This window comes from Heterocephalus glaber, unplaced genomic scaffold (genome assembly GCF_053883595.1).
Source record: "Heterocephalus glaber isolate CG9 unplaced genomic scaffold, H.glaber_assembly_v1.0 deba00001444, whole genome shotgun sequence".
In the NCBI taxonomy this organism is placed as follows: domain Eukaryota; kingdom Metazoa; phylum Chordata; class Mammalia; order Rodentia; family Bathyergidae; genus Heterocephalus; species Heterocephalus glaber.
The window spans coordinates 18,751,188-18,776,183 of record NW_028258297.1 but is presented as its reverse complement, the minus strand read 5'-3'; the positions used below and the strand labels follow the sequence as shown (position 1 = coordinate 18,776,183).

The following is a 24,996-nucleotide window of genomic DNA, read 5'->3' as shown; positions in this document are numbered from 1 at the left end:
GAAACTAGAGACTAGAAATACTGTATGCTTTTTCTAATATGATACAGTATGGTTGTATATTATCATTTCATAGGGCTGTGGGCTTCTATTCTAGCCCCATTCATGGATTCAAGGGTGAGGACCCTTGTGTTATTTATAATAAAATGTGTAGTATTAAAAGGAAGGTAGAAAATCAAGCAATATCTAGGTATCAGTAAACTCTGGGCAAGTTTTTAAATAGGGGTAGAATTATGGATGTTTGAAATGAGGTAAGGATATGAGAGCAGAAGAATTGAAGACATGGAACAAAAGACAGAAAGGGAGATTGGGTACAGAGGAAAAGGAAGCTTGTCTCTTAGGTTGTAAGACATGAGGAATGTATGAGTTTGAATTTGAAATTGATATACTATATATAATATTTTTTTCCAGAGAATATAGAAAATACAGTGTGCTAAGTGGGATGAGAGAGTTGGAGGAGAAATATTAGAGTGGAGACAAGAGTTAATGATTCTGGGATTTTTGTTGGGATGGCAAGATCAGAGGCTTGCCCAGCAGTGATAGTTGAAGTTCTGTTTTGTTTTGTTTTTTGTTTTTGTTTTTTTTGGTACTGGGGATTGAACTTGGGTCCTTGGCGCTTTCGCAGCAGGCAGCGGAAACCACTGAGCTATCCCCAGCCCTGAAGTTCTTTTTTGAAGTTTGTGAGCATAGATTTATGGTGTAGTAAATCAAATACTGTTTTTGCTTTTTGTTGTTGTTGTGCCAGGAATTGAATGCAGGACTTTGCCCATAGCTGTGCAAGCGGTCTACCACTGAGCTGCATTCCCAGCTCTCAGAAATCTTTCTTTGAAAAAAAAAATTTTTTTTCAATAAAATGTAATCATGAAGACCAGAGTGTGACATTTGGGCTAGTTTGTTCATTCACTTAAATACTGTGGACTTGGTGTGAATCAGTTACTGCGCTAGTGATATGTATCAGGGAACAAAATAGGTGAATAAAACCCCCCTCCCTCTTTGTTGTGCCTTCCCCCCAAGAAAATTATGGCTGCACTCTAGTGGAAGAGATGTGTGATAAACAAGATAAGTTAGTAAAATTGTAGAAACCTAAAAGAAGTGAGGGCATGAACCATTGAATTTTTAAGGAGATGAATGTTTTAGCCAAAGGGGAAAATTAAAAAAACAATACCTTGGGGTGGAAATATGCCAGGTACATTTGAAAAAACAGCGAGGAGTAGTTGTGTAGCTGGAGAGAAGGAGAGTAGGAGGCGAGGTAAGTAAGGGACCCTTCAGCGTACACAGAGCAGGGGTTCTGCTCTGTGTGGGACAGAAGCATTGAGGCAGCATTGTAGGCATCCTCTACTTAGGGTTTTAAAGACTACTTACCGAGGTGTAGTTTATATTTAACTGCGCCCAGTTAAAGTTTACAACTCTGAATTTTGATAGTTGCACTCATCTGTGGAACCACTTCAATTGTTCACTTTTTTTTTTCTCTTTTGTCATGCGGGGGATCGAACTCGGGACCTTGTGCTTGTGAGGCCGGCGCCGGAACCACTGAGCTAAAGCCCCAGGCCTTGATTGTTAAGATATTGAAAATTCTCATCACTCAAAAGTTTTCTGGTGTAGCTTTGCAGTTCTTCCCTGCCTCTGCCTCCTGCCCTAGAGAAACTCCTGATGTTTTTCCCCTCTCAGAGGGGAAAAGTGTTCACTTGGGTTCTGCGTTGAGAACAGGTCATAGGAGGTCACGGGTGGGGAAAGGAGGATTCATCTTCTCAGTCACTGGGGTGAGAATGACGCAGGATTGGCCCAGTGGAGATGCTCAGGGCAAGACCTGGATGTCTTGAAGTCAGTCCTGACAGGAGTTACAGGTATCAGGTTTGGGAATGAGAAGGAGCGATGCCGCCGAGGCTGTGGGGCCAGGACAGCTGGCTATAGTGATGGCACTGCCATTTTGCGCAGGTGGAGGGAGGATGAAGAGGGAATCAAGGTGTCATCTGATTACATGTCAGGGCTGTAGGGCTTCACTCACAGCCATGTCTTGCAGACAGGTGGGTGTGCCAGTCAAGGCTCAGAGATCCAAGCACGGGAGTTTTTCTAGGTGTCAGGCTGGATTCTGTCACCTAGAAACTAAGTGTAGTAGAAAAGGGAAAGGGGTAAGGAATGAGGTTTGGTGCTCATCAATCATTGAATGATTTAACGGACAACAGATCTGATGAAATGGTGGTCTGGTAATGAACATGTATCTCTCCCATCCAATTATGCACCAGGCCCAATCTTGCTTAGTTTCCAAGAATGATCAGAGAAGTTGTGATTAAAAAGTGAAGCAGGGGCTGGGGGATGTAGCCCAGCGGTAGACTGTGTGCCTAGGGAGCATGACACCTTGTGGTTGATCCCCAGGGCTTCAAAAGAAAGGGAAAAAAAACAGAAAGTAAGTAAAAAGAAAAAAGTACTAATTTGCTTATGTTTCCACCACAGTAGTCCTTTTTTTTTGGTACTGGGGATTGAACTCGGGTCCCTGTGCTAAATCCCTGGTCCCTACAGTAGTCCTTTTGATGAAATCTTTAGGTTTGTCATGGGAGAAATAGAGGTGTCTCCTGCTCCCCCTTAAAAACTATTTCCAAGAAAAGTGAAGGCACTGAAGACAGTGGTGGTAATATTAGGAATCTAGGAGGAAAACTAGAAAATTGCTTGGGGTCAAAATAATCTATGAAGATGAATTTTCTAACTGTTGAAAGCGTGGGAGGACTTAGGAATGTACTTAGTTAAGTTGTAAGTTTCAAAGCTGAGCGATGAGTGATGTGAACCCTAGGTGATGGTGAAGAAGCAGGATGCCCAGGCTGAGGAATCACAGAGTCGTGTCATCTGGGGATAACTTTATAGGCAAAGAAGAATGAAGAGTAATTCACAATGAGCTAAGGTCTTCCTGGGTGCATTAAAAACACCAGGGGAGCAAGTTCTCTGAAGATTCAACCAGGAAGGTTTGGTGGAAGCTGTGTATGTTAAACTTACCTATTTTTTAGGGGAGTAGGACTGAGCATTCAACCTGGGGAGTACCGAACCACAGTCCAGACCTTTAAAAGACATTTATTTTTATTATGAATTTTTTTTGGTACCGGGATCAAACTCAGGACCTTGTGCTTACAAGGCAGGAGCTGTGCTGCTGAGCTGCATCCCTGGCCCAACACATTTTTTTTTTTTTTTTTTTTTTAAGATTTTAAGACAAGATCTCATTAAGATGCCCACGCTGGCTTCAAATTTGCTTTTTTTTTTTCCTTTAGATAAAGGGTAGCCATTATTACAGGTGTGTCAGCCACCATGCTTGGCCAGAATCCCTTCTGTTCATTGTCGGAAATGAAAGTTGAGTTTCCTTGTTACCAAAGTTAATTTTTGAAGAAAAATTACTATACTGATAACACCCCCCCCATGCCCCCAGTTGTGTAATTTGCATAATTTTAATTTGTCTTATTTTTTAAATTGAAATTCTTTCCAGCCTTCTCCAGAAGAGGTCAGCAGAACCTTAGCTACTACTTAGTTGGCTTACTGTGCTCAGTTGGCTTGCATTGTTTTTTCTGTCTGCATTCATTGCAGTGATATCTTGTTTTAGCACCTTCAGATCTATCCTTGAGCTTTTTATTAATTTTACTGTCATGTCTAGAATTAGAATATTTACAGCTTTTATTTTTAAATAATAGGGAAAGTGGTCAATTTTTGTTTTTGGATCTATTTTTACCCAGTTCTAATAGGTTTTTAGGATGAGCTAATTTGGGGGGGGGGTGTTTATAACTTACACTTAGTAAAAAATACTGAGATTACTAAAACATAACATGTGGATTTTGTCCTATGGAAACTGTAAGGGTATCACTTTAATTTTCAGAATCTGATAATTTATGACATCTATCATTTTTTGGAGAGGAGTGTGGTCATCAAACCCAGGGCCACATGCATGCTAGACAAGCACTCTACCACTTTTAACCACACCCCCAGCAGTGTATTGTTTTTATTATACTTTTTTTTTTTTTTGGTTCTTTGAGTCAGGGTCTAGCTGTGTAGTCCAGGTTGGCCTTGAACTCACTATGTAGCCCAGGCTGGCCTCAAATTCACCGTGACCCTCCTGCCTCAGCTTCCCAAGTGCTGGCTTTACAGGCATGCACCACCATACCTGGCCTTTATTATACCTCAGGTCTTTTTTGTTCTGTTTTATTCACCACTTAAATTAGGTAGATTCCTCAAGATTAACACATTCCTGCCAGCTTGTACCACGTGCTGGGACTGTCTTTTACCACCTGCTGGGACAGTCATGCATGTATCGCTGGTGGTTCAGAACCAGTAGTGGGACATGAATTATAGCCCTGCTGTGAACATGTTAACCCTAAAGACTTATCGGCTTGTCTTTCATTTGAAATAAAGTCATCCAAGTACCACAACAAAACTTCAAGCAAATGATAAATGTTTTAGTTGAAATTAGAGACTTACTTTCCTAGCATAATTTTTTCTTTACTGTTTGTTTGTTCTTTAAAAATACTCCAATCAAGGCTGGGGTTCTAGCTCAGTGGAAGGGTCCTTGCCTATCCTGTATGAACCCCCAGGTTCAATCCCCAGCACTCAAAAAATAAAAATAAGTCTTGTGCATTCCATGAGGAGGATAGGCACATAGAGCACTGATAGTATAATACACACTGGTGTAGAGTACGCGCTCAGCATTTTGGTGGCACATGCTAAGGGCCCTTAATCCTTGACTGGAGTTAGAAGACAAAGAAGTGATAATACTTAGAAAGGAGGCATATAATATATATGACTTTATATATGATTATACATATATGAATGTGTTTGAGTGTAGGCAGACTGCACATTTCAGATGGGAGTAAAACTTAGGTATAAATTTTATTTGGCTTACCTGAGACCTATAGTTGTTTCTGTTAATTTCCTATTAAGAGAGTGATCAAATGAAGCATGGCCCGATCCTGGTGGTGCTCGCTTGGAATCCCAGCTGCTCTGGAGGTGAGCAGGAGGACCACCCAAACCCAGGGGTTCCAAGGCAGCTTAGGGAGAAGCTGTCTCAAAAACCAAACCAAAAGGAAAGCATATATGTGTGTACGTATGTATACATGTATAGCATTTTAACTGAATATGTAAGCAGGTATTTAGCAATTCACTTAATCTCTTCCTATAGTTCTACAGCACACACTTAGTTTTTAGAAACTTCAGCAGGTCTTTGAAAAACTATGAAGTTGTTTTCATAAAATCCTCTCTAGTTTATTATGGATGAAATTATTTGATTCACTGTCATGAGCCCCAGACCTAGAATGGTGCCTGGTTTGTGGCAGACGTTTCCTCAGTATTGCACTCTGCTGCTGGTGCACAGAAAGTAGGCTGAGCTGCTTCCGGTACATTGGAAGTCAGATGAGGTCTCGTTTTCTGTCTCGTGGTTTGGGAAGCTGTCCTCAAAGCGGCTGAAGGAGTTCTGAGGCGCACGGAGTGGGAGGCAGGCCCGGTACTCAAGCACATGTCCACCTACTAAGAGTGACCTTATCCTGAGCGCTCAGGGCCCATGGAAGGCTCCCTAGGGAAGCAATACTATTTATTGACTGTGCTTTGGAACAAGAGCTCTGGGTACTGATTAGAGAGTAGCTTTGGGGCCCGAGGAAGTCTGAAGTTGGAGATCTGAACTAGGCTTTTGGCAGCTTGGGGTGGAAATAATACTAGGTAGCGAAAGTATGAAACTGCTAGAAGGGCCAGAAGCTTTCACTTTTTTTTTTTTTTTTTAAAGTTTTCACTTCTGAGGTAATATGAATGTCTTTGGAGCATAAAGCTTTTCCTGAATTCACATTTATTTCTTTAGATTTCCAAAAGTTGAATGAATTCATTTTTTACTAAAAACTTCTTTAGGTGGCACCATACAAAAGTCTAGAGGATAAGATTCCTATGTGTAGTAGGTTTTAATCCTGTGGGAAAGATGAAGTTTACCTGTTACAAAGCAGGAAAAGGTTATTAATGCTGTGGTAATGTCACATCTAGGGTGTGGATACTTAAGGGCAATGGTGCTTTTTAACAATACGTGAAAGTGATGTCTTACGAGTTATTTTTGTATTTCTTTGTCCTTAACTAGGTAATAGCTAAGAGAAAAGAGGATTCTGGAAAGATAAAACTTTTACTTCATTGGATGCCTGAAGACATGTAAGTATTTGAAATACTGTGCCTAATAGACCTATGTTTTATTTATTAAAGGTTGAGGACAAAAATTAAATTTAAAAGATTTAGATAAAGTGAAGTATACAGTGTTTTGAGGTTGTCAGGATTAAAGAGAAGCTGAAAGCAGCAAGAGTACCTGCTTCAAGTTATAAACTTCAAACCTCTTTGTTGTTTTTAATAAAAATAGCTGTGACTTTTTTCTCTTTTGGTACTGGGGATTGAACTCAGGACCTTGTGCTTGCAAGACAGCCACCAGAACCACTGAGCTAAATCCCCGGCGCTCGACTTTTTTCTTTTTGGATCCTGGGACTTGAATGTCTGGCCTTATGTTAGGCAGATGATCTACCAATGAGCTATACCCCTAGTCCTTTTAAAAAATTTTGAGGCAGCATCTGGCTAAGTGGCTTTGGGTGCCCTGGAACTTGAAATCATCCCACCACAATTTCAAGAATAATTGGAATTGTAGGCATGTGGCACCATATCCTGCTGTGAGATTTTTAAATCTTTTTAGGGTGTGCTGCTTTTTAGGAATTTTTTTTTGCGGGAGGCGGGTCCTTTCTTGCTGTGTAGTGAAGGATGGCCTCATACTCCCTATGTAGCCCAGGCTGTCCTCCAGCCTGCAATCCTCCTGCCTCAGCCTCCTGAATGCAGAATGCTACCCCATCCAGCTATTTTTAGGATTTTTAACGACCTCTAGGTCATAGGTAGGCAGCCTTAGCTGTGACTTTAAGAGATTTTTTTTATTTAGACAAGTAGATGTCTTCAAGCATACAGGGAATGGTGTTTTATAGAAGAGGCATTGCCTAGATTTCTAGCAGCCATAGCATTTTTGTGTTTCAGTACCCTTCTAGAAAATTCTTTACTTGAATCTTCCTCAATTCAGATATTTCATGCTTAATTTTCCTTTTACCTTTTTAAGATTTTGTTACAAAAGATAATAAAATGTATTAAAGATTTTATGCCAAACAGATACGCACCAAAAATGAGTATACATGAGTGAGGTTTTATTGTGTGTACTTCAAAAATAAACAGCATATGGCTCCCCCCACCCCCCGTACTGTTTTCTCAACTCACTTCTAAGGCGTTGTTACTGAGTGTGGTATGGATGACTAGTTCTTAAAATAGATTTAGGAATTAACAGTGCACATTAATAAACTAGGGAAATCTGTGACTTTGTGGAATTCTGTGGCTGTAGGAACATATTTTCCACAGCACTCCCCTTGTGTTAGCACACTCCACACACATCTACAAGTCACACCACCTCTCACATCCTAGATGGGTTTTGTGGACATGCTAATCTTTTATTCTGACTTCTTTTTACTAAAAATTGAAGTTAACCTTTTGTCTTTACTTTAAAAAAATGATATGAAAATCTCACATTACACATACTGTACAAGATACAAGGTGTGATAAGTAGTGCCTCCCTGAAGGTTGGTACCAGTTTATAGACCCATTTACTCCATTAGAGAACTTACCTTCCTAGCTTACTATCAGTACTGGCTCCTGTTTTGGGGACGCTGGGCATTGAAGCCAGAACCTTGCATTTGCTAACCACGTGCTCTGCCACTGAGCTATACCTCTCACTCAGTATTGCCTCTTATCATTTCCTGTCAACATTTTAAGTTCTTTAATTACAAGTAAGACAAAAAAAATTTTTTTTGGTCCCGGCTATCGAACTCGGGACCTTGCACTTGCGAGGCAGGCACTTGAACTACTGAGCTAAATTCCAGGCCCAAGTAAGATAAATCTTTAAACTTTTTTTATTTTTGTTTTTTTTTGAGACAGTCTCACTACACAGTTCAAGCTGACCTTGAACTCACTGTGTAGCCCAGGTTGACCTCAGTATCTTCCTGCCTCAGCCCCCCGGACCCTGGGATTACAGTTGCACCACCTTGCCCAGCTAAACTATTCTTTCTTTGGTGAACAGTTGAGTTTTTTGGGGGGAGGGGCTGGTCCTCCTTTTCTCTGATGAATTTTCATTTGCTTCATACTGATACTTACGATCTCTTTGTATTAATGTTATAAACATTAGTTCTAAATTTTAAAAAGTGTCAAAATCAAGTGTCTGTATATCCCTAGTATTTTGGAAATTGAGTAATTTAAATATCAAAATGCTTTTTCAAACCTTTTTTGTTTTGAGACAGAGTCTTGCTAAGTTCCCAAGGGGCCCAGGCTGGGCTCAAAGTTTCTTCCTTCCTCAGCCTCCCAGTGTGCTGGGATTGTGGCTGCACTCCACCACACCCTGGTGCCATTTCTTCTGTGAGAGTCCATGTTCTGCTGCTGAGTTGATGGCCTCTGAGAAACTTGCTAGTAGCCAGCCTTTAGCAGACTAGGGGAGTGTGAAAGCAGATGAAAGATAAATCTAAAATTCATGTTTTTTAAATTGTCTTTTTTTTTTTTAAATTCATAGTCTGCCAGATGTATGGGTGAATGAGAGTGAACGACATCAATTAAAAACTAAAGTAGTTCATTTATCAAAGCTACCCAAAGATACTGCCTTGCTTTTGGACCCAAACATATACAGGTAATTTATTTCTTGACTTTATCCTTTACGTCTTGAATTTTAATCTTTAGTCTTCCTAAGTTTTGGATACGTTAGGACTTATTTTTGAGTACAGTTTTAGTGTTCTTTAGCTAAAGTACTTAGGACCAGAAATGTTTCCGGTTTTAAAAAATTTTGGGGTATTTGCACAGACATTACCCAGTAGAACAGCCCTAATACAAAAATCTGTAATTGTTCAAAAAGCTTCGGAGTTCAGAGCATTTTGAACTTTAGAGTCTTAAATGTGGAATAGTCAGCCCCTGTTGAATGTTGGTACTGCGCATACCTTACTTTCTTGTTCTTTTTTATATGGAAATTCTGTCACATAGAGGTATAAATCATAAAATTCAGAAAGACAGTATTTTGATAAAGCTGCTATGCCTGGCTAATTCCAGATTTATCTGAAATTAAGTGCCTTATGATTAAGTATGTAATTCTTTGTGTCTTACTATTCTTGGGGACCTGGGAATTTACCACATGTGTCCTAAATACTATTAACTAGTTGCCTTTTTAAAAACCTACACTTTCCCCAAACTTTTCCCAAGAGCCATTACAGTGTTGGGTTGAGTTGATCGAAAGGTGGCCTGGTGTTCAGGACTCCCTGTCAGTGCGTTGTGTGCCTGAGCACGCAGGGAGAGGGGAGGGGAGGGGAGGGGAGGGGAGGAGACGAGCCAGCACAGCTCTCACTCAGCGGCCCTCAGGCACCGAGGGCCGGCTGTCTCCACTGCACTGATGGGAAAGCTCAGGCGAGAGATTAAGTGGTGTCAGCTGCCCAAAGCTGTATGGACAGTGCGTGGCCACACTACACTGCCTCTATCCATGTGACAGACACCAGTGTGATTAAAAGACTGCTGAAAATGCTTAAAACTAGTTTTTAAAGGCCAGTGAAACAGCTTTAAATATTTTAAATGAAATTATAACTTGTTTTACATAGGAATAGGTTGAATTGGGAATAAGATAACAGATAATTGAGTTTGTTGTTACTGTTCCATTTTTGATTTTCAACATATGTAGTTCAGGCAGTGATCCTCCTGCTTCAGCCTCCTGAATGCTAGGATTGCCATCACACCCAGCTAATTTAGGGATGTTTTAACTTTCATAAAGTTAGCTAATTTTGTAGTAATTTTGTAGTAATCAAGTACCTTGAAGATTTTATTCATTCCATGACTCATTTGTTTTGAATGTTGCTCAGTGTAACACGATTCCTATAGTTTTGAGATATTCTTCTGAGAATGAATATTTATGTATATATGTATGTAGTAGGGGTAGCGGTAGTGGGATTGAACCCAGGGCATCCATCCTGAGCTATGTCCCCAGCCCTGTTTTTAAATTTTTATTTTGAGACAGAGTCTTGGTAAGTTGTCCCGGCTCGGCGTGAACTTGGTGACCTCCTGTCTCAGCTTCCCAGAGTGCTGAGAGTACAAGTGTGCACCCCTCAGCCGCTTCAGAATGCAGTTCTTACATAATGGGCCTTGCTGTGTGGCGACAGCAGGACTTTGAATTTTCAAAAATTTCTTTAGGCATCCTTTGGTCAAGTGCTAAATGCAATGAAATTTGTTCTTTGTAGGATGAGCTAGATTATCAAGGAAAGGATTGAGGGGCATTCACTGCTTGGAATATGGGAAAGTCACAATTCACCCCCCTTTATGAAGAAAAAATTAGGACTTGTTTCCTCTTGAGGGGAGGTTAAATCAGCACACTGGAAAATTGGGTCCGCCTCCGGGACCCCAGCGGCTCCGGGAGCCAAGAAGGGGCAGCTGCGGCTTCGTGGGCGCCCGCTTCTCCCTCCTCATTTCCTGTCTCACCACAGCAGCTTGTTTCTATTGCCCTTGTACTGTGTAAAAAGCCATTTAGGTATTTCAGTGAAAGTGATTGAACAAAGTACTGCTTAGGCTTAGAATGGATGTTCGGAAGCAAATATGAATGATACTGGATGTTCTCGAGGAATTTTATTCTACAGTTACTGATCTCATTGTTGGGAAATGAAGGCACTTAAGACGTTAGGTGCGTCTGTGGATGTAATTTCCTAACTCCCCCCCCCCCCCATTTAGTTTGAAGTCTAAACTTTTGTGCTTCTATTCTGGAAGTCAGAGTCTCTAGAGTCATGGGGGCCCTTCATTTGCTGAGGTGCGGCATTGTTGCCTGAATTTCTGGATCTGGACTAGGAAATCTGTGAAATTAAGAAAATGGGAAAAAGTTACTCTGACTTATTTTTTAGGAGAAATGAATTCACATTCATAAATGTGAATGAAACTGGCAGACTTTCCAAAAATATATTTAACTTCAAAGTAAGACTAAAAAGAACGTATTTATTTGGGATATGAACATCAGTTTTAAAGTAGTAGTTGGTTAAAATGTGTGTTTTAGATGTGAAATTCTTTCTTGGAACACATTAGCAAGCTACATAAGACAAGATTACAAAGCCCTTGTTACATAACTAATTATTACTCATTATATGCAGATGTTGTGGGAATAACTGCACATTTCTTTTTGCCACTTTAAAATGTTTTTTGAGACAGGGTATAGCTGTGTTGCTCAGGGTGGCTTTGAACCCCTGGGCTCAAGTGATCATCCTGCTTCAGCCTCCCTGATAGGTGGGACTTAGGGAGCAGCACCGTGTGGAAATGACTTGTAGTGATGATTTGTAGCTGTCACATGCCCTGTATCTTAGTATTTTTAATGTCTTTCTTTTGAAATGCTCATTATGATTGATTCAGTTAAATAAAAGAAAATTCCCTTTTCTCTTTTTCTAGAACAATGCCGCAGAAGAGGTTGAAGAGGTAAAAAATAAATAAATACATAAAAAGCAAACAAGCGGGGACACCTGCAGTCTTAGTCACTGACAATGGGTTTAGGAAAAATTGCACATTAGAGTCAACCCCTTCCTCTTTTTTTTCTAATCCAGTATTTAGAGTAATATTTATGCTTAGTGTAAACATTCTGTGAATGGAGTAGGCTCTCCGTGGAATATATTAATATATTACTGCATATCCACATGTCATGGAGTGGTACTGTGGGAGACTGAGCCGACACTCTTCCGGCAACATAGGAACAGCTTCTCAGAGGCTTTGCATGCTTGCTGCTTTAAGCTGCTTTTTTCTTCCCTGTAGTGATTACAGTAGTTTCATTGGAAAGAACAGCAATCACAATGTGTATGCCCTTACAAATACCAAATGCACTGTAAGGATATTTGTCTTGACAGTGTCTATTGATTGGAAGTCATAGCAATATTTAGTGAAAATTCTGAAGAGATAATTAACTTTTCAGCCATGATAAATAGATGTGATTGGTTGCCATTTGTGTTCTTTTGCAGAACTCTGATAAGAAAAGTGTTCAATTTGTATTTAAGCAAACAGTGAACGGCATTTGCAATCAACTAAAAATTCGTCTATCGAATTAGGGCTGAAAGCCTCTGTTAAAGAGTGTTGCAGTGTCTGGTGGCTCCCTTTTCAGGACTAGGGCTTTCTCATGGAGTACAGTATGTTAATATTTGCCTACAGAACTCATTTGTTAACGGTTTTTGAAAAACCTCTTTCAAATTTGAATAATCTTTGTATTTTCATTTAACCTATATGACTCTAATCTTTTTCTGAGGAAAGCATTTGGTTTTTGAATTGTTTTTTCTTAATGTAAGAAAATTGTATTTTTTTTAAAGTATCTTCAAACTGAATCCTTTATGCACCAAAGTTGGTTTTGAAAAGGAAAATAAAATCACTTTCTTGCTTGGTAAGCAAGAAGCCATATGGAATTTTTTTTAACTTACAGAAATGGAAATTTGTGTAACTTGTTAGTATTGTATCAAACAAATGTTCCATAGAGATAATAAAACATTGCTTGTAAATAATTCAGCAGATTTGTAATATATTTTTATATTATGAAATGTACTGTAGATGTTTTTCTAGAGGCATGAAAGTTAAATGTATATATTATGGTAGAAATAATATTGAAGGATATTGTAATTCACTAGTGCTGCCAGAGGAATTGTTAATAAAGCACCTTCTTTAACAATAAATGTCTTTTGCAGACCTAAGGGACTATGTACTACTGTTAATATCTATAAGGACAAAACATATTGAACATCCTTCCAGAAAGTCTTTGAGGGAGGACCTGTACCCATAATGGAATTATGGCACTCATTTCTGACAGTGACCGTGAAGTTAATTTTTTCCTTAATGTTGGAGGGACGTATTGTAAAGTATGTGGTTATATGCAGTCAAACTGCACAAAATGCTCCTGATTGAGGAGTTTTCACTTAACTACAGTGATATAAAACCAGCAGTTTTTACACTAAATTTTTTTAAATAGACAAAAATATAGAATTAAACTTTGGTTCCAAAATGGGAAAGATTCCATGATGCGTAAATCGTTTCTCATTTGCTTTAAAAAGTACAAAGTAATAAAAACTATGGGAGACTTTATTCGTTAACAGTGGGGTAAAGAGCTATATACACGAAATGAGTCATATAAAATTTAGTGAAGTGCAAATAAAAGCATTGCTACTATAAGGCATTCTGGAATGGTTGTTTAATAAGGGTATTATCCATATGATCTGTAGCAAATGTGATTTTATTTTTTAAAAGAAAATAAAAGCAGCGTGCTTTCTTACTATTTTTTTCTTTGCTTAAGCACTTCATCAATTGCTTTATTCTGTATCTGCCAAGTAATCTGCAATCGCCTTTGTTCTTTTTAAATTTTGATTTGTTATAAAATTGCCAAATAGAAGTGTTTCAGATACATAGTTTGTACCTGTATTTTTATTTTATTGTTTCATGTTCTTGTAAGTCATTCTTAATTGACCGATGATTGTAGACTTTGCTTGAGTATTTTTTCTAATAAAACAAAGCAAATCACATTTAGCTTCACATTGTAACAGTTCAATTAAATTTAAAAATGATACTTGAATATACACCTCCAGCCTCTTCTTTAGGGGCGCAGTGAGTAAATTAGTGTTTTCATTGTGTAGACACGCCTAGAAGTCAGAGCCACATTTCATGCCCATTGATTACCCTCTGAGTATTCAGTCGCCCCTGACCCTCGCACTGCTCCTCTGACTTTGCTTTGATACTGTTCCCACACCAAAAATAATAGAGTTAAAATGAGCTAGTTTTCTAACTTGTGTATATACGTATATACACACACACATTCAATTATGACTGCAGAATAAGTGTGAACATTGTAATCTGCAATGTTCATTTATTGACATCTCCTCATCTGTAGTGTCTTGCTACCCACCTACATTGTTCTTTCTGGTCCCAGATGTGACGTTTGTAATATGACACGTGAAATAATCTCTTACTCAGGATCCATGTGTAAGTCTAGCATCGGGCACCCAGCAGCCCACACGCTAGCCACTCATCACACGGTGTCTGTGCCTGCCTCTCCCTGCACCCGCATCCAGGAGGTGAGCAGCGAGACAGACCTTGGGTCCTGCACACCTGAAGTACTTACTGTCCGATCTGTTGAGAAAAGTTGGCTGATCCTTGTCAGGTGATAAATACACTTGGAAGAATACACTTACACTATACATCTTAGATTTTAATATAATAGTGTTGATTTTGGTAATGAGACAGTGCATTCAATCTGAGTGAAAGCTGTTTAATATATTTTACAGTCAATGTTGCCATATTAGGTACCTGCAACAAATGATGTTTTGGGGGAATTTTTAACATTGGATCTGTTAATCATTAATAATCCATCCTTTTATCATTTGTATTTTTGTATTTTGTTTTACAAAATAGAAGTAAATGAGATTCTGTATATCAGATTATGTTGAAACCACAAGGCACATCTGCTTTATTTAAAAGAATCTTGAAGTAGAAAATATTGTAAAATTTAAAGTTGTTTATTTTTCTAATAAACTTTTCAGTACATAAATTTTCCCTAAAGTGGCCACACATTACTTCTGAATTTCAGATGAAAGGAAACTAATAATTATATATAATTTCAAATTTGTTTTATTCATTGGAAATATTAATAATCATGTCAGTATACCTTAGGCTGTAAGATTTTTTTCTCTTTCATAAACTAATAAAATGTTTTAAATATGCATTTACTCTTAAAAATACAGAATTTGCCATAGTTGTTTAAAGCATGTTCTGTTGTTTGCTCCTCAATTTTTAAAAAATACACGCCGAACAAAAGTGTTAGGTTTTTAAAATAAAATATAAAAACAGGTAAATAAGGTTGAAGTATTCTAAGTACTCCATATGTAAGCCTCCTAAAAGCAAACAGATTTTTAGTTGATGTAGAGTCTTCATGCAAAACCTGATAACATTTATCACGGCTGAGGTTGTGGACCTACAAGGAGATACTTATAAAAAAGGAGTTTTATAAAAAAGAGTTAAGTCATATACCTTTTTTAGACTTTTTGTTGAGGGAAGTATATTTTGGGGTTTCTAATTTAAAAGTTTTCTATTTTAAAAAATGCAAAAAATATTTCATAAAAGGATAAGTATTTTAAGAAATTTCCTGCATTCATATTTTTAATTGTCAAAGAATCTGTGATCTGGTATATGGATGGCATTTTGAAATTCTAACACTATAGCTTTAATAAATTTTGTAGATTAAAAAATTATATTTTGTCATTTTTGGGTTTTTTGGTACCAGGGATCAAATTCAAGACCTTGTGCTTGCGAGGCAGGCGCAGTGCCACTGAGCTACATCCCAAGCCCCTATTTTGTCATTTTTGAATGGTTTAAGTAGCCTCAAAATATAGGAATGAAGTTTGTATTCTTACTTTTCACTGTTAAAATTTTAAATATCTAGCCTGATTTATTTCCTGAATCAGATTTGCATGTCACATTTGGACCTATTAATCTGAAAATTAAAAAGGATTGTGAGCGACTTAGAGCAGGAATTGTAACCCAGATGCTTTTTCCAGGTCAGCGTTCTTCACACTACACCATACTGCTGCTGACCCTGCGAGAGAGGAGACGAGTGTACCGCAGTGCCACTCGAAAGCCCTGCTGGCCCCATCATGATCGCCATGCAGAGCACAGAGCGCTGTAGTCTCTGAAGCACTTGCTCATTTAGGATGAGAGGCAAGTCCTCCTTAGGGCGAGCTGATTTGGGGAATTTCTGGAGTAGAGCTAGGTAAGGTTGAGGTAGTCTGGTTTAAGTCACACTGTATGATAAATGTCACATGCCTCTTCACATGACCCTTCCAAAGCCAGTTATCTGTCAGTCTGTGTAAATACTCTCAACAAAAGGATTACTGATGTTATATTTTTATGTACTCCATTGTAATTAATCTGGCTTATTTAATTTCATTACAAATGCTTGGTTTTGGCAGAGCCTTTTTTTTTTTTTTTTTTTGGTGAGACAGGTCTTGCTATGTAGTCCACGCTGGCCTTGAGCTCAATGATTCTCCTGCTTCAGCCTCCTAAGTGGCAAAGGTCTTTTTAAAGAATAAACCCCAGTTATACTTAGGAAGGAATGAGACCTGTAACAACACCATTTTGAATGAGTTCTACAGTATTTGGTTTCTTGATTTGAATATTTTGTCAAGTTTTTAGAGAACACTGCCCTCCTTCGCCAGGATCTTTCTTTCCTCTGCAGTGTTTCTGTGCTTCTGCCAAAGAAAATGTGAAGGTTTTCTAAATCTTACCAGCTTATGAAATTGCCATGATTTTCTATGTTTGTTTCACGAATTTATGTGTATTTGCATGCCTATTGGTGGGGAGCCTTTTCTTTTTTCTTCCTGGAGGCCCAAGTGACCTCCCTGCCTCATACTCGTGAGTGCTAGGACAACGGGCACAGTAATCTTTGTGTCTCCATTTACAGTCCCTTCGTATTCTGCGTATGGTTTGGCCCTGAAGACTCTCAGGCCCACTCTGTATCGAGTAGTAAAAAGCCCCCTATGGGCCCGTGAGTCCACCTTGGCGTGTGCCTGTGAAATGGGCCGCAGTCCCCATCCCCGCCTGTGTCTGCTTCACAGCTGAGCCCTGGTGCACACTGGTAGTCACTGTGCTGCTCCACATCATACAGGCTGTCACACCGCCTCGCCTTGGATGTAAGTGGAATCATGCAGTATGTATTACACGCCTGGTTTCTTTCAGCATAAATGATTTTTATTTCTGCTTTTTTCCTGTTTGTAGTTGAAGGTAAGTATTGGGAAACAGGAAAAGTAATTCAAACTCATCTGACTTCAGATTGGTCTTTACAGATTTACTAACTTAAAGACAACTTCACGTTCTGGGTGTGATTAGGCAGCATTAAAGACATTTTAGGCAGTTTTAAAAATCTGCTAAGTTTCATAACATTGGTGTTTAAGGTATTTGTGTGGCTTAGGATGGAGGACTCTTCATGTGTGGGAAATGAAGCCCAGGCTGGTCTCAAATTCACTGAAATCCTGCCTCAGCTGTCTGAGAGCTGGTATTGCAGGCAGTGTGCCACCATGCCTGGCTCTGGTTGCATTTGTAACTGAGACTGGTACACACTGAGCCTGCCGTTTGCCAGTGATGCACAGTTACAGTTTCCTGCCCAGGCAGCAGTTCTGTGGAGGTTTCTGCATGGTAAGGTGATTCTCATGTTGGCCCAGGTCCAGTTTGGGGGGAAGATGTTGCTTTGGGACCTGAATTCTCTGGGAGTTCTGAGAAAAGTTGATTCAGTTCATCATTTCACTTGTTGGGAGGACTGAAGATTGACTTCCAAGCTCCTCATGTGCTGGGCTGGAAACTAGAAGTCAGTAGTCAGCTGCTACTGTGCGTTGCTGTAGCTTTGTTAGTGTAAAGGAGAGCTAAGCGTATACAAGGGCCAGTGATGTGTTTCGCTACGTATGTAATTTGCACCAGATTAATTGTTCTCATGCAGAATTAGTGTTTCTGTTCTTGTCATTTAAGGACTTTTTCCCTCCTCTATGCTACTGTATTCAAAATATGGGGGGGTGGGATGGGAAATTTGCCAGGTGTGGTGCACACCTGTAATCCCAGCACTCAGGAGGCTGAGGCAGGGGAGGGTCATGAGTTTGAGGCCGTGTTGGACTACATAGTGAGTTAAAGGCTGGCCCGGACCACTTTGCTAGACTCTCTGAAAATAAAAGCAACAACATAGTGAAGGAACCAAGAAAATGGAAGAATAACAGTTCAGGCTGTCACAAAGTAAGAGACGAGATGGCTTACCTGTAGCAGAGACTCAGTTCTCAGGTTCTGCGGGCAGAACCGTGAGCTCAGCACCTGCACCACCAGTCTGGGGGCCCCTTGTAGGTACAGACTGCAGGCCTCCGTCCTCACAGTGGGACAGGCCTACGTGTTCAGCAGTTGCCACAAATCCCGTTCACGATGGCTTCCCCTCATCTGCAGTCACCTCCACAGGGCTCGCCCCACGTCCTCACCTTGTGCGTTAGAGATTCAACATGAGTTTGGGTGGGCAGAAGCTTCAGTCTGTAATACTCTGCACCTTGCCCTCTCCTAACTCATGTGTTCCTCTTGTGCAAAGTCATTAGCCGCCAAAGCCCCCATCTCACCTTGTCCAGCATTAATGCTCACGTCTAAAATTCGGAGTGCCCTCTGGCTAAGTCATCCTGAGGCCAGCAGGTCCCCAGCTATGAACCTGTGAAGTCCAACAAGTTATGTGCTCTAAAAATACAGGGACAGACCTCTGCCGGCTAGGAAAGCAGTAGCAAAGAAGAAAGGGCTGACAGGTTAAGTCCAAGGCCCGGCAGGCCACCTGCATTGGACCTGTCTCGAGAGTAGCCCACTTAGGCTCAGTGCCCTGCCTTCTGGACAGTCCGGTGGCTGTCGTGGCTTCCGAACATGCGTGGGCAGAAGTCTTGCCTTCTGGACCTGTTGTGGTAGCAGCGTCAGCCCCACACTGGCACTCTTCCCTTTGCTAGGACCCCTGCCCAGGTGTTGGCCCTGCCCTTTGGGATCAACACGTGAATTTCAGTTCGATGCTGATGCTCCTTGGCTTAAGATGGGCTTGCCCCTGGTAAGCCCACCGTAAAAGGAAAGCATCACAGGTGGAATAGTTGCATTTGATGCACCTGCCTGACTACCAAATGCTGTAACATAGCAACCTTGAGCTGTGGTGTTGCCTCCTCACCATGCCTGGTGCTCTAACTGCTCCATGTTGCCAAAGTATTGCACTGCATGTTGCAGGCCCAGGAAAAGGTCAGAATGGTGCATCTGCAGTAAGGTTTCCACTAAATGTGTAAGTTGAACCATTATACACTGTACGGGGAGTGTTCACGTACGAATTTGCTGGTGAACTAACAGCCCATAAGAATGAAGATCATGAAAGTCCATTCATGCTTGTTGACTTGATTTGTGCAGTGTGCTGGAGAAAGCAGTGAACAGAAGGCCCCATTGCTATCAAACTTCTAGGGGGATGTGAGGGACAAGATACAAACCAGTAAATACATGAAGTCAGTGACAGGGCTCTGGTGAAAGGGCTGGCTGGTCAGTCAGCAGTCAGGGCCCTCGTCTCCTCCTCCAAGAGTGGTGTCCTGAGCAAGGCCCAGGGAGGAACAAGAGTGTGAAGGCTGTGGCCAGATCAGAGGTGGCCCTGTGGCTGGGCACGTGGCGGAGGGCAGGGCGCTGCAACTTCTGTCACCATCACTGATTGCCCTCACAGTAGGGCGACAGCCGCAGGTGTGCAGACCAAATGGTCAGCTGGCTTCTAGTGAAACTGTTACAGGAAGTGGCCGGGGGCCAGGGCTGGCATGTTGGCTTCCTGCTGGCGTGGGCGTTGGGAAACATGTTGGTTGAGTTTCCTTCTAAGCACGATCAGAGTCACTGCAGGACTGAACAGGTGAGTGAAATGATGGTAGGGTTTATTGTATTTTTTATTATACTTACAACAAGTGTACTTAATGAGCTTCACTGACATTTTATGTCTGTCTTTATCATGTATTGATCATATCTGTCCTTTTACCCTTTCCTGTCCCTTTTCCCCTCGCCCGACCCCTTTCTCAGTCTCTTTTTTTTTTTTTTTGGTACCGGGGATCGAACCCTGGTCCTCAGCTTGCGAGGCAAGCGGTGGAACCACTGAGCTAAATCCCCCGGCCCCTTTCTCAGTCTCTTGATAGTCCTTTTACTTTCAGGTCACTTTTTTGTCCTTCAAATTTCCATGTGTGACAGAAAACATGTGATACTCATCTTTCTGTTTCGGGTTTATTTTGCTTAATATTGTGTCCATCCATTTTCCTGCAAATGAACGATTCATTTAAAAAAGGATTACAGGGGATTTTCTGGGGAACAGAAAATGCACTCTGCCCACGTGGAGGCAGGAAAAGCTATTTTGGGTTTCATACGGTGGGAGAGTAACGGGATTGGCGAGAAGGGACGATACAGAGTCCATGTGCTAGGGGTGATGTGTGTGTCTCCCTCTGGCCGGAGCAGCTGAGTGAAGGGTGAAGCATTTACTGTTGGAGAAGACAGCACAAGAATGAGCTTTGGTAGAGAAAGTTTTAGACGCCTATTAAACATCTGAGTGCCAGAAAGTGAGCGCTTGGATATATTGCAGTCTTCTCTGTCTCAGGGAGAGAGGAGACATGAAAAATAATTAGCTAGAAGAGCGCAGTCAGGAAAGGTAATGTAAATATTTCAGATAGCACTGGAAAAACCCAAGCTTGGTTGTCATAAATTTAAAATGAGAGTAGATGCTATTTTGTACTTTTTTCCCAGTCACCGTGAGCGACGTGGGTGTAGCATGGAGTAGGTGGAGAATTGGATTTCACTGGAGCTGGGATGTTCTTAGGCAGGTGGAAATGGAGAGAAAGAGGGTGTAGGAAAATTTGTGGTGTGTGGATCCCAGTTGGGGTGGAGAGAAGTGGGGTTGTAGTGAATCGGAAAAAGCAAGCGACTGTAGGGAGTGGTGGACTCACTGTTCCTAGAGGAGGAGAAGTGGAAGGGCAGGAGCTGGCAGGTGCTAGGAAGGGAGGCTTTGCTGTGACACATTCGTTGCTAGCACAAGGATCCAGCTTGTGACCCTGAGAAGAGGGAGGTGGCAACTGAGGATGTGATCTTTGCATGAAAGGAAGTTGAGTGACTGAGTGGCCAGAGTGTGGCTCAGCCCTTTCATGTGCATTTCAGAGTCACTAAGAACAAGGGTAGGAGTCAGCAGATCGCAGATGCCCCACTTGAAAGTGAGGGCAAACTCTGCAGCCAAGGAGGCCTTGGAGGAGGGCGCAGGGGCAGCCGCAGATGCTGAGCCAGTGAGCGTGCTCACTTCAGGCCAAGGCGCCCAGCCTCTGGGGACCTTCTTCCCATTCTTTTTTTTTTGGTACTGGAGATCACACATGGGACCTTACACTTGTGAGGCAGGTGATGGCACCACCAAGCTAAATCCCTGGCCCTACCATCATGTGTGTGTGTGTGTGTGTGTGTGTGTGTGTGTGCGTGCATATATATATATTATGTGTGTGTGCATATATATTATATATATGTGCATATATATTTTTTATTATATATATATATATATAGAGAGAGAGACAAGATCTTGCTCTGTAGTTCAGGCTGTCCTTAAGGTCACTGTGTAGCCTCAGGCTGGCCTCAAACTCGTGGCAATCCTCCTGCCTCAGCCTCCGTAGTTCTGGGATTACAGACATGTATCACCGCACCTGGCTAATGTTTACATTTTAGCAAATCTTCACTAAATTGTTTTTAGGTATATAAAAATCTTCCTAAAATAATTTTTAAAGAAGCAATTGCCAAAAAAAAGTAAAAAGAATTTCAAAACAGAAAAAAATAGATTAAAAAAAGAAAAAAGCAATTGCCAGTCTCTGTGTAGATGTATAGAAAGTCCTTCATCTAGTATCAGAATATGCTGTTGTTAGGCCGGGGATTTAGCTCAATGGTTCCGCTGCCTGCTTCAAAAGGGAAAGGTCCCAAGTTCGATCCCCAGTAACATAAAACAAAAAAACAAACCAAAAATATGCTGTTGTCTCCAGTTTCAGTCTGTCTATCTGTCTCTCTCCCTTCCTCTCCCTCACCCCTTTCTTTCCTTCCTTCCTTCAGGCAGTCCCTCTCTTCCTCCTTCCCTCCCTCTCTCCTTCCCTTCTTTCCTTTCTTTCCTGGGCCTTCACACTGGGCTACATCCCCAGCCCTTTCTCATTTTAATTCATTAATGGATTGACTAATCCTGGCACTGGGGATTAAACCTAGGGCCTTTGCACCAAGCTGCATACACAGCCCTTTAATTTTTTTTTTTTTGAGACAAGGTTTGGCTAAGCCACTAAGTTTCCCAGGCTGAGTTCAGACTTGCGATTATTATCCTGTCTCAGCCTCCCACAGTGCTGAGATTACAGGCCTACACCACCACATTTGGCTCTTATTTTTGACAAATAATTATTGTTGATGTTAAATTTGATCGTTTGGTAAGCTATTCCCTCTCATATTTCCCTGTATCTTGTTTTTTTTATCAGTCTTGCAGTGGTTATAGCATCTGTTGATAATTACAGCTTGAATCCGTTCTTACTTGGTGAGTATAACATGCTAGTTTTCTATTTCTATCTTTCAGTAGTGCTATGTTGACATCTTCCCATCTTCCCTCTGCCCTTTGCCTCCAACTGCTGGGATGGAACCCAGGGCCTTGTGCACGCGAGGGGAGCATTCTGCCATGGAGCTGCACCCCCGCTCTCGGCCTTCTCTTCTCCACTCGTCCCTCTTTGTTTTCTGAACACTTCCTTTCTGGCACAAGTTGTTCCACTCTCACATTATACGTTCCCTGTTCATTTTGTTCTTTCCTTGACTGTGTTTCCAAGGAGTCTTAATTTCTTTTTAAGGAAGAAGAGTATTTGGAAACCAAGATCTAGGACCCGTGAAGACATTTCCATCATCTCAAAGTGTTCTCTTGTGTCACATTCCGGTCTGTCCCTCGCTGCAGCCCCAGGCTCTCACTCCTCTCCTGTCACCGTGGATTGAGCGAAACTCATGTCTAGACTTCTCTGTCACCTGAGTCATGTTGGGTGTACTCTTTTGTGTTAGGCTTCTTCTCTTCAGCATGTTTCGATATTCACCTGTATTGTATTTATCAGGAGTCCATCCCTTTTTATTTCTGCACATATGCTACTGTCTCGAAGTGCATTAAGTGGACATTTGGTTGTTCCCAGCTGTTACAAATAAAGTTGCCGTGAACATTTGTGTGGCTGAATGTTTTTGTTGCTTGAGGAGAAATGCCTAGCTATGAAATTCCTGGCTCATATGGTAAGTATAAGTATGTTTGGTTTTATAAGAAATGCCAAATTGGCCCAGGGATTTAGCTTAGTGGTTTCGCCACCTGCTGTGCAAGCGCAAGGACCTGAGTTCAATACCCGGTACCAAAAAAAAAAAAAAAGAAATGCCAAAGTTTTCCAAAGTGCTTGCACCATCTCTGCTATCAGTATGCAAGTGTTCCATTTGTCCCATCTCTTTCTCAACACTTAATATTGTTTGAATTTCTTTTTTTTTTTTTTTTTTTTTTTTGTACTGGGGATCAAACTCGGATCCCTGCACTTGCCTGGCAGGCGGTGGAACCACTGAGATAAATCCCCGGCCCTGAATTTCTATTTTAACCCTCCGAACCTATGTGTCCTATTACTGCATTCTGATGTTATTTTGTATTTCCCCAGTGACTAGTGATGGTGAACATCTTTTCATGTGCTTCTTGGCCATTAGAAGATTATATTCAAATCTTTTCCCCATTTTAAAATTAACTTTTAAAAAAATTGTAGGAGTTTACTATATATTCTGTATATAGTAAACTGTTGCTGTTTTTGTTCCAATACACATATTGTGGTTTTCCTTCTCATTTTCTTTACCGTATCTTGAACAGAAATGTTTGATTCATTTGAAGTCCAATTTACTAGCTTTTTCATAATGGTTTGTATTTTTTGGGTCTTGTTTAAAAAATTTTTGTCCACCTTAGTGTCATTAAATTTTGTTCTATGGGGCGGGTATTTAGCTCAGTGGCACCGCACCTGCCTTGTAAATGCAAGGTCCTGAGTTTGATCCCCAGTACCAAAAAAAAATTGTTCTATGTTGTCTTTCGAAGTTTTGGCTTTTACATTTAGGTATGGTATGAGGTGAGGAGTAGGGTTTGTTCTGTTTCTCCAGTTCCGTCAGCACTTGTCGAGAAGCCCGTCCTTTCCCCAAGGAACTGCTCTAACACCTTTGTAAAAAAAATCAGTTTAATGTGTAAAAGTGGGTCTTTGATTTGTCCTTTTTTGGGCACTGCTGAGGATTGAACGCCTTGCACGTGCTAGATGAGTGCTCTACCACTGAGCTACCTCCTCAGCCCTTTCTGCTGTATTTTGAGACAGGGTTTTGCTAAGTTGCCCAGGCTCAGCTCTTACTTTTGATCCTCCTGCCTCAGCCTCCCTAATAGCTGGGATTACAGGTATGCAACACCATCCCTGGCTTTTTGTGGCTCTTTCTGAATTGGCTATTGCATCCCATTGATCTGCATGCAATGCTTATTTTTAGTGCTTCACTGTGTTGTCTGTGGTAACTTTAAGCCTGAAATCCAATGGTGTAAGGTCTCCAACTCTTTGCCAGATTGTTTTTGATTTTTATTCCTTTTTTTTTTTTTTTTTGAGACAGGATCTTGCTATATAGCTCAGCCTCACCTTGAACTCACTATGTAGTCCAGGCTGGCCTCGAACTCACAGTGATCCTTCTGCTTCAGCTTCTCAAGTGCTAGAATTACAAATTTGCCACCACACTTGGTGCATCCTTTGAGTTTTAGTCTATGAATTTCTTTTGGGGTTCAATGTGTTTCTTGTATATAGCATACTGTTGGATTTTGCTTCTTGATCCATTCTTCCAATTTGTGTCTTTTGATTGGAGAATTGAGACCACACTGTTACTGCTAAAAGTTACTTATTCCTGTCATTACATTATGATGATGATGATGATGATGATGATGATGATGATGATGATGATGATGATGATTTGGTACTGGTGATCGAACTCAGGTCCTTGCGCTTGTGCAGCAGGCAGTGAAACCACTGAGCTAAATCCCCAGCTGTCATTACATTATTTTCCTATTGCTGATCCCTGCATCCCCTTCTACTTCACTGTTACCTTGCTGGGTGTATCTGTTCTATTAGATCTTTTGGCACTCTTAGCTTCATTGTAAACTTTTTGGGTATCGTTGAGAATTTTTTTGGAACACTGGTTTGGTGGTTGTGAATTTTTCTTTTTTTTTGTACCAGGGATCAAACTCGAGTCCTTGCACTTGCAAAGCAGGCACTGGAACCACTGAGCTAAATCCCCAGCCCTGTTATGAATTTTTTAAGGTGCTCTTTGTTATAGAAATACCTCATTTCTCTTTTCAATTCTGGAAGAAAGTTTTGCAGGATATATCATTCTGGG

The 24,996-nt window shown here is 40.9% G+C and overlaps 1 protein-coding gene across 4 annotated transcripts in view; it reads left to right on the top strand.

The window, feature by feature from the left end:
- Aebp2 (AE binding protein 2) overlaps positions 1 to 22,783 on the top strand; it is a 76,247-nt gene extending 53,464 nt beyond the window's left edge. Inside the window, exons 6-10 of one of the 4 annotated variants that reach the window (XM_087214054.1) lie at positions 6,080 to 6,147; positions 8,573 to 8,686; positions 11,458 to 11,484; positions 22,068 to 22,123; positions 22,428 to 22,783. In XM_087214054.1, the coding sequence (XP_087070180.1) occupies positions 6,080 to 6,147; positions 8,573 to 8,686; positions 11,458 to 11,484; positions 22,068 to 22,123; positions 22,428 to 22,600 (438 nt within the window). In that variant the 3' untranslated portion in view covers positions 22,601 to 22,783. The other 3 variants (XM_004845791.3, XM_004845793.3, XM_004845792.3) reach the window with 3 other exon arrangements.
- The last annotated feature ends 2,213 nt before the right edge of the window (positions 22,784 to 24,996 follow it).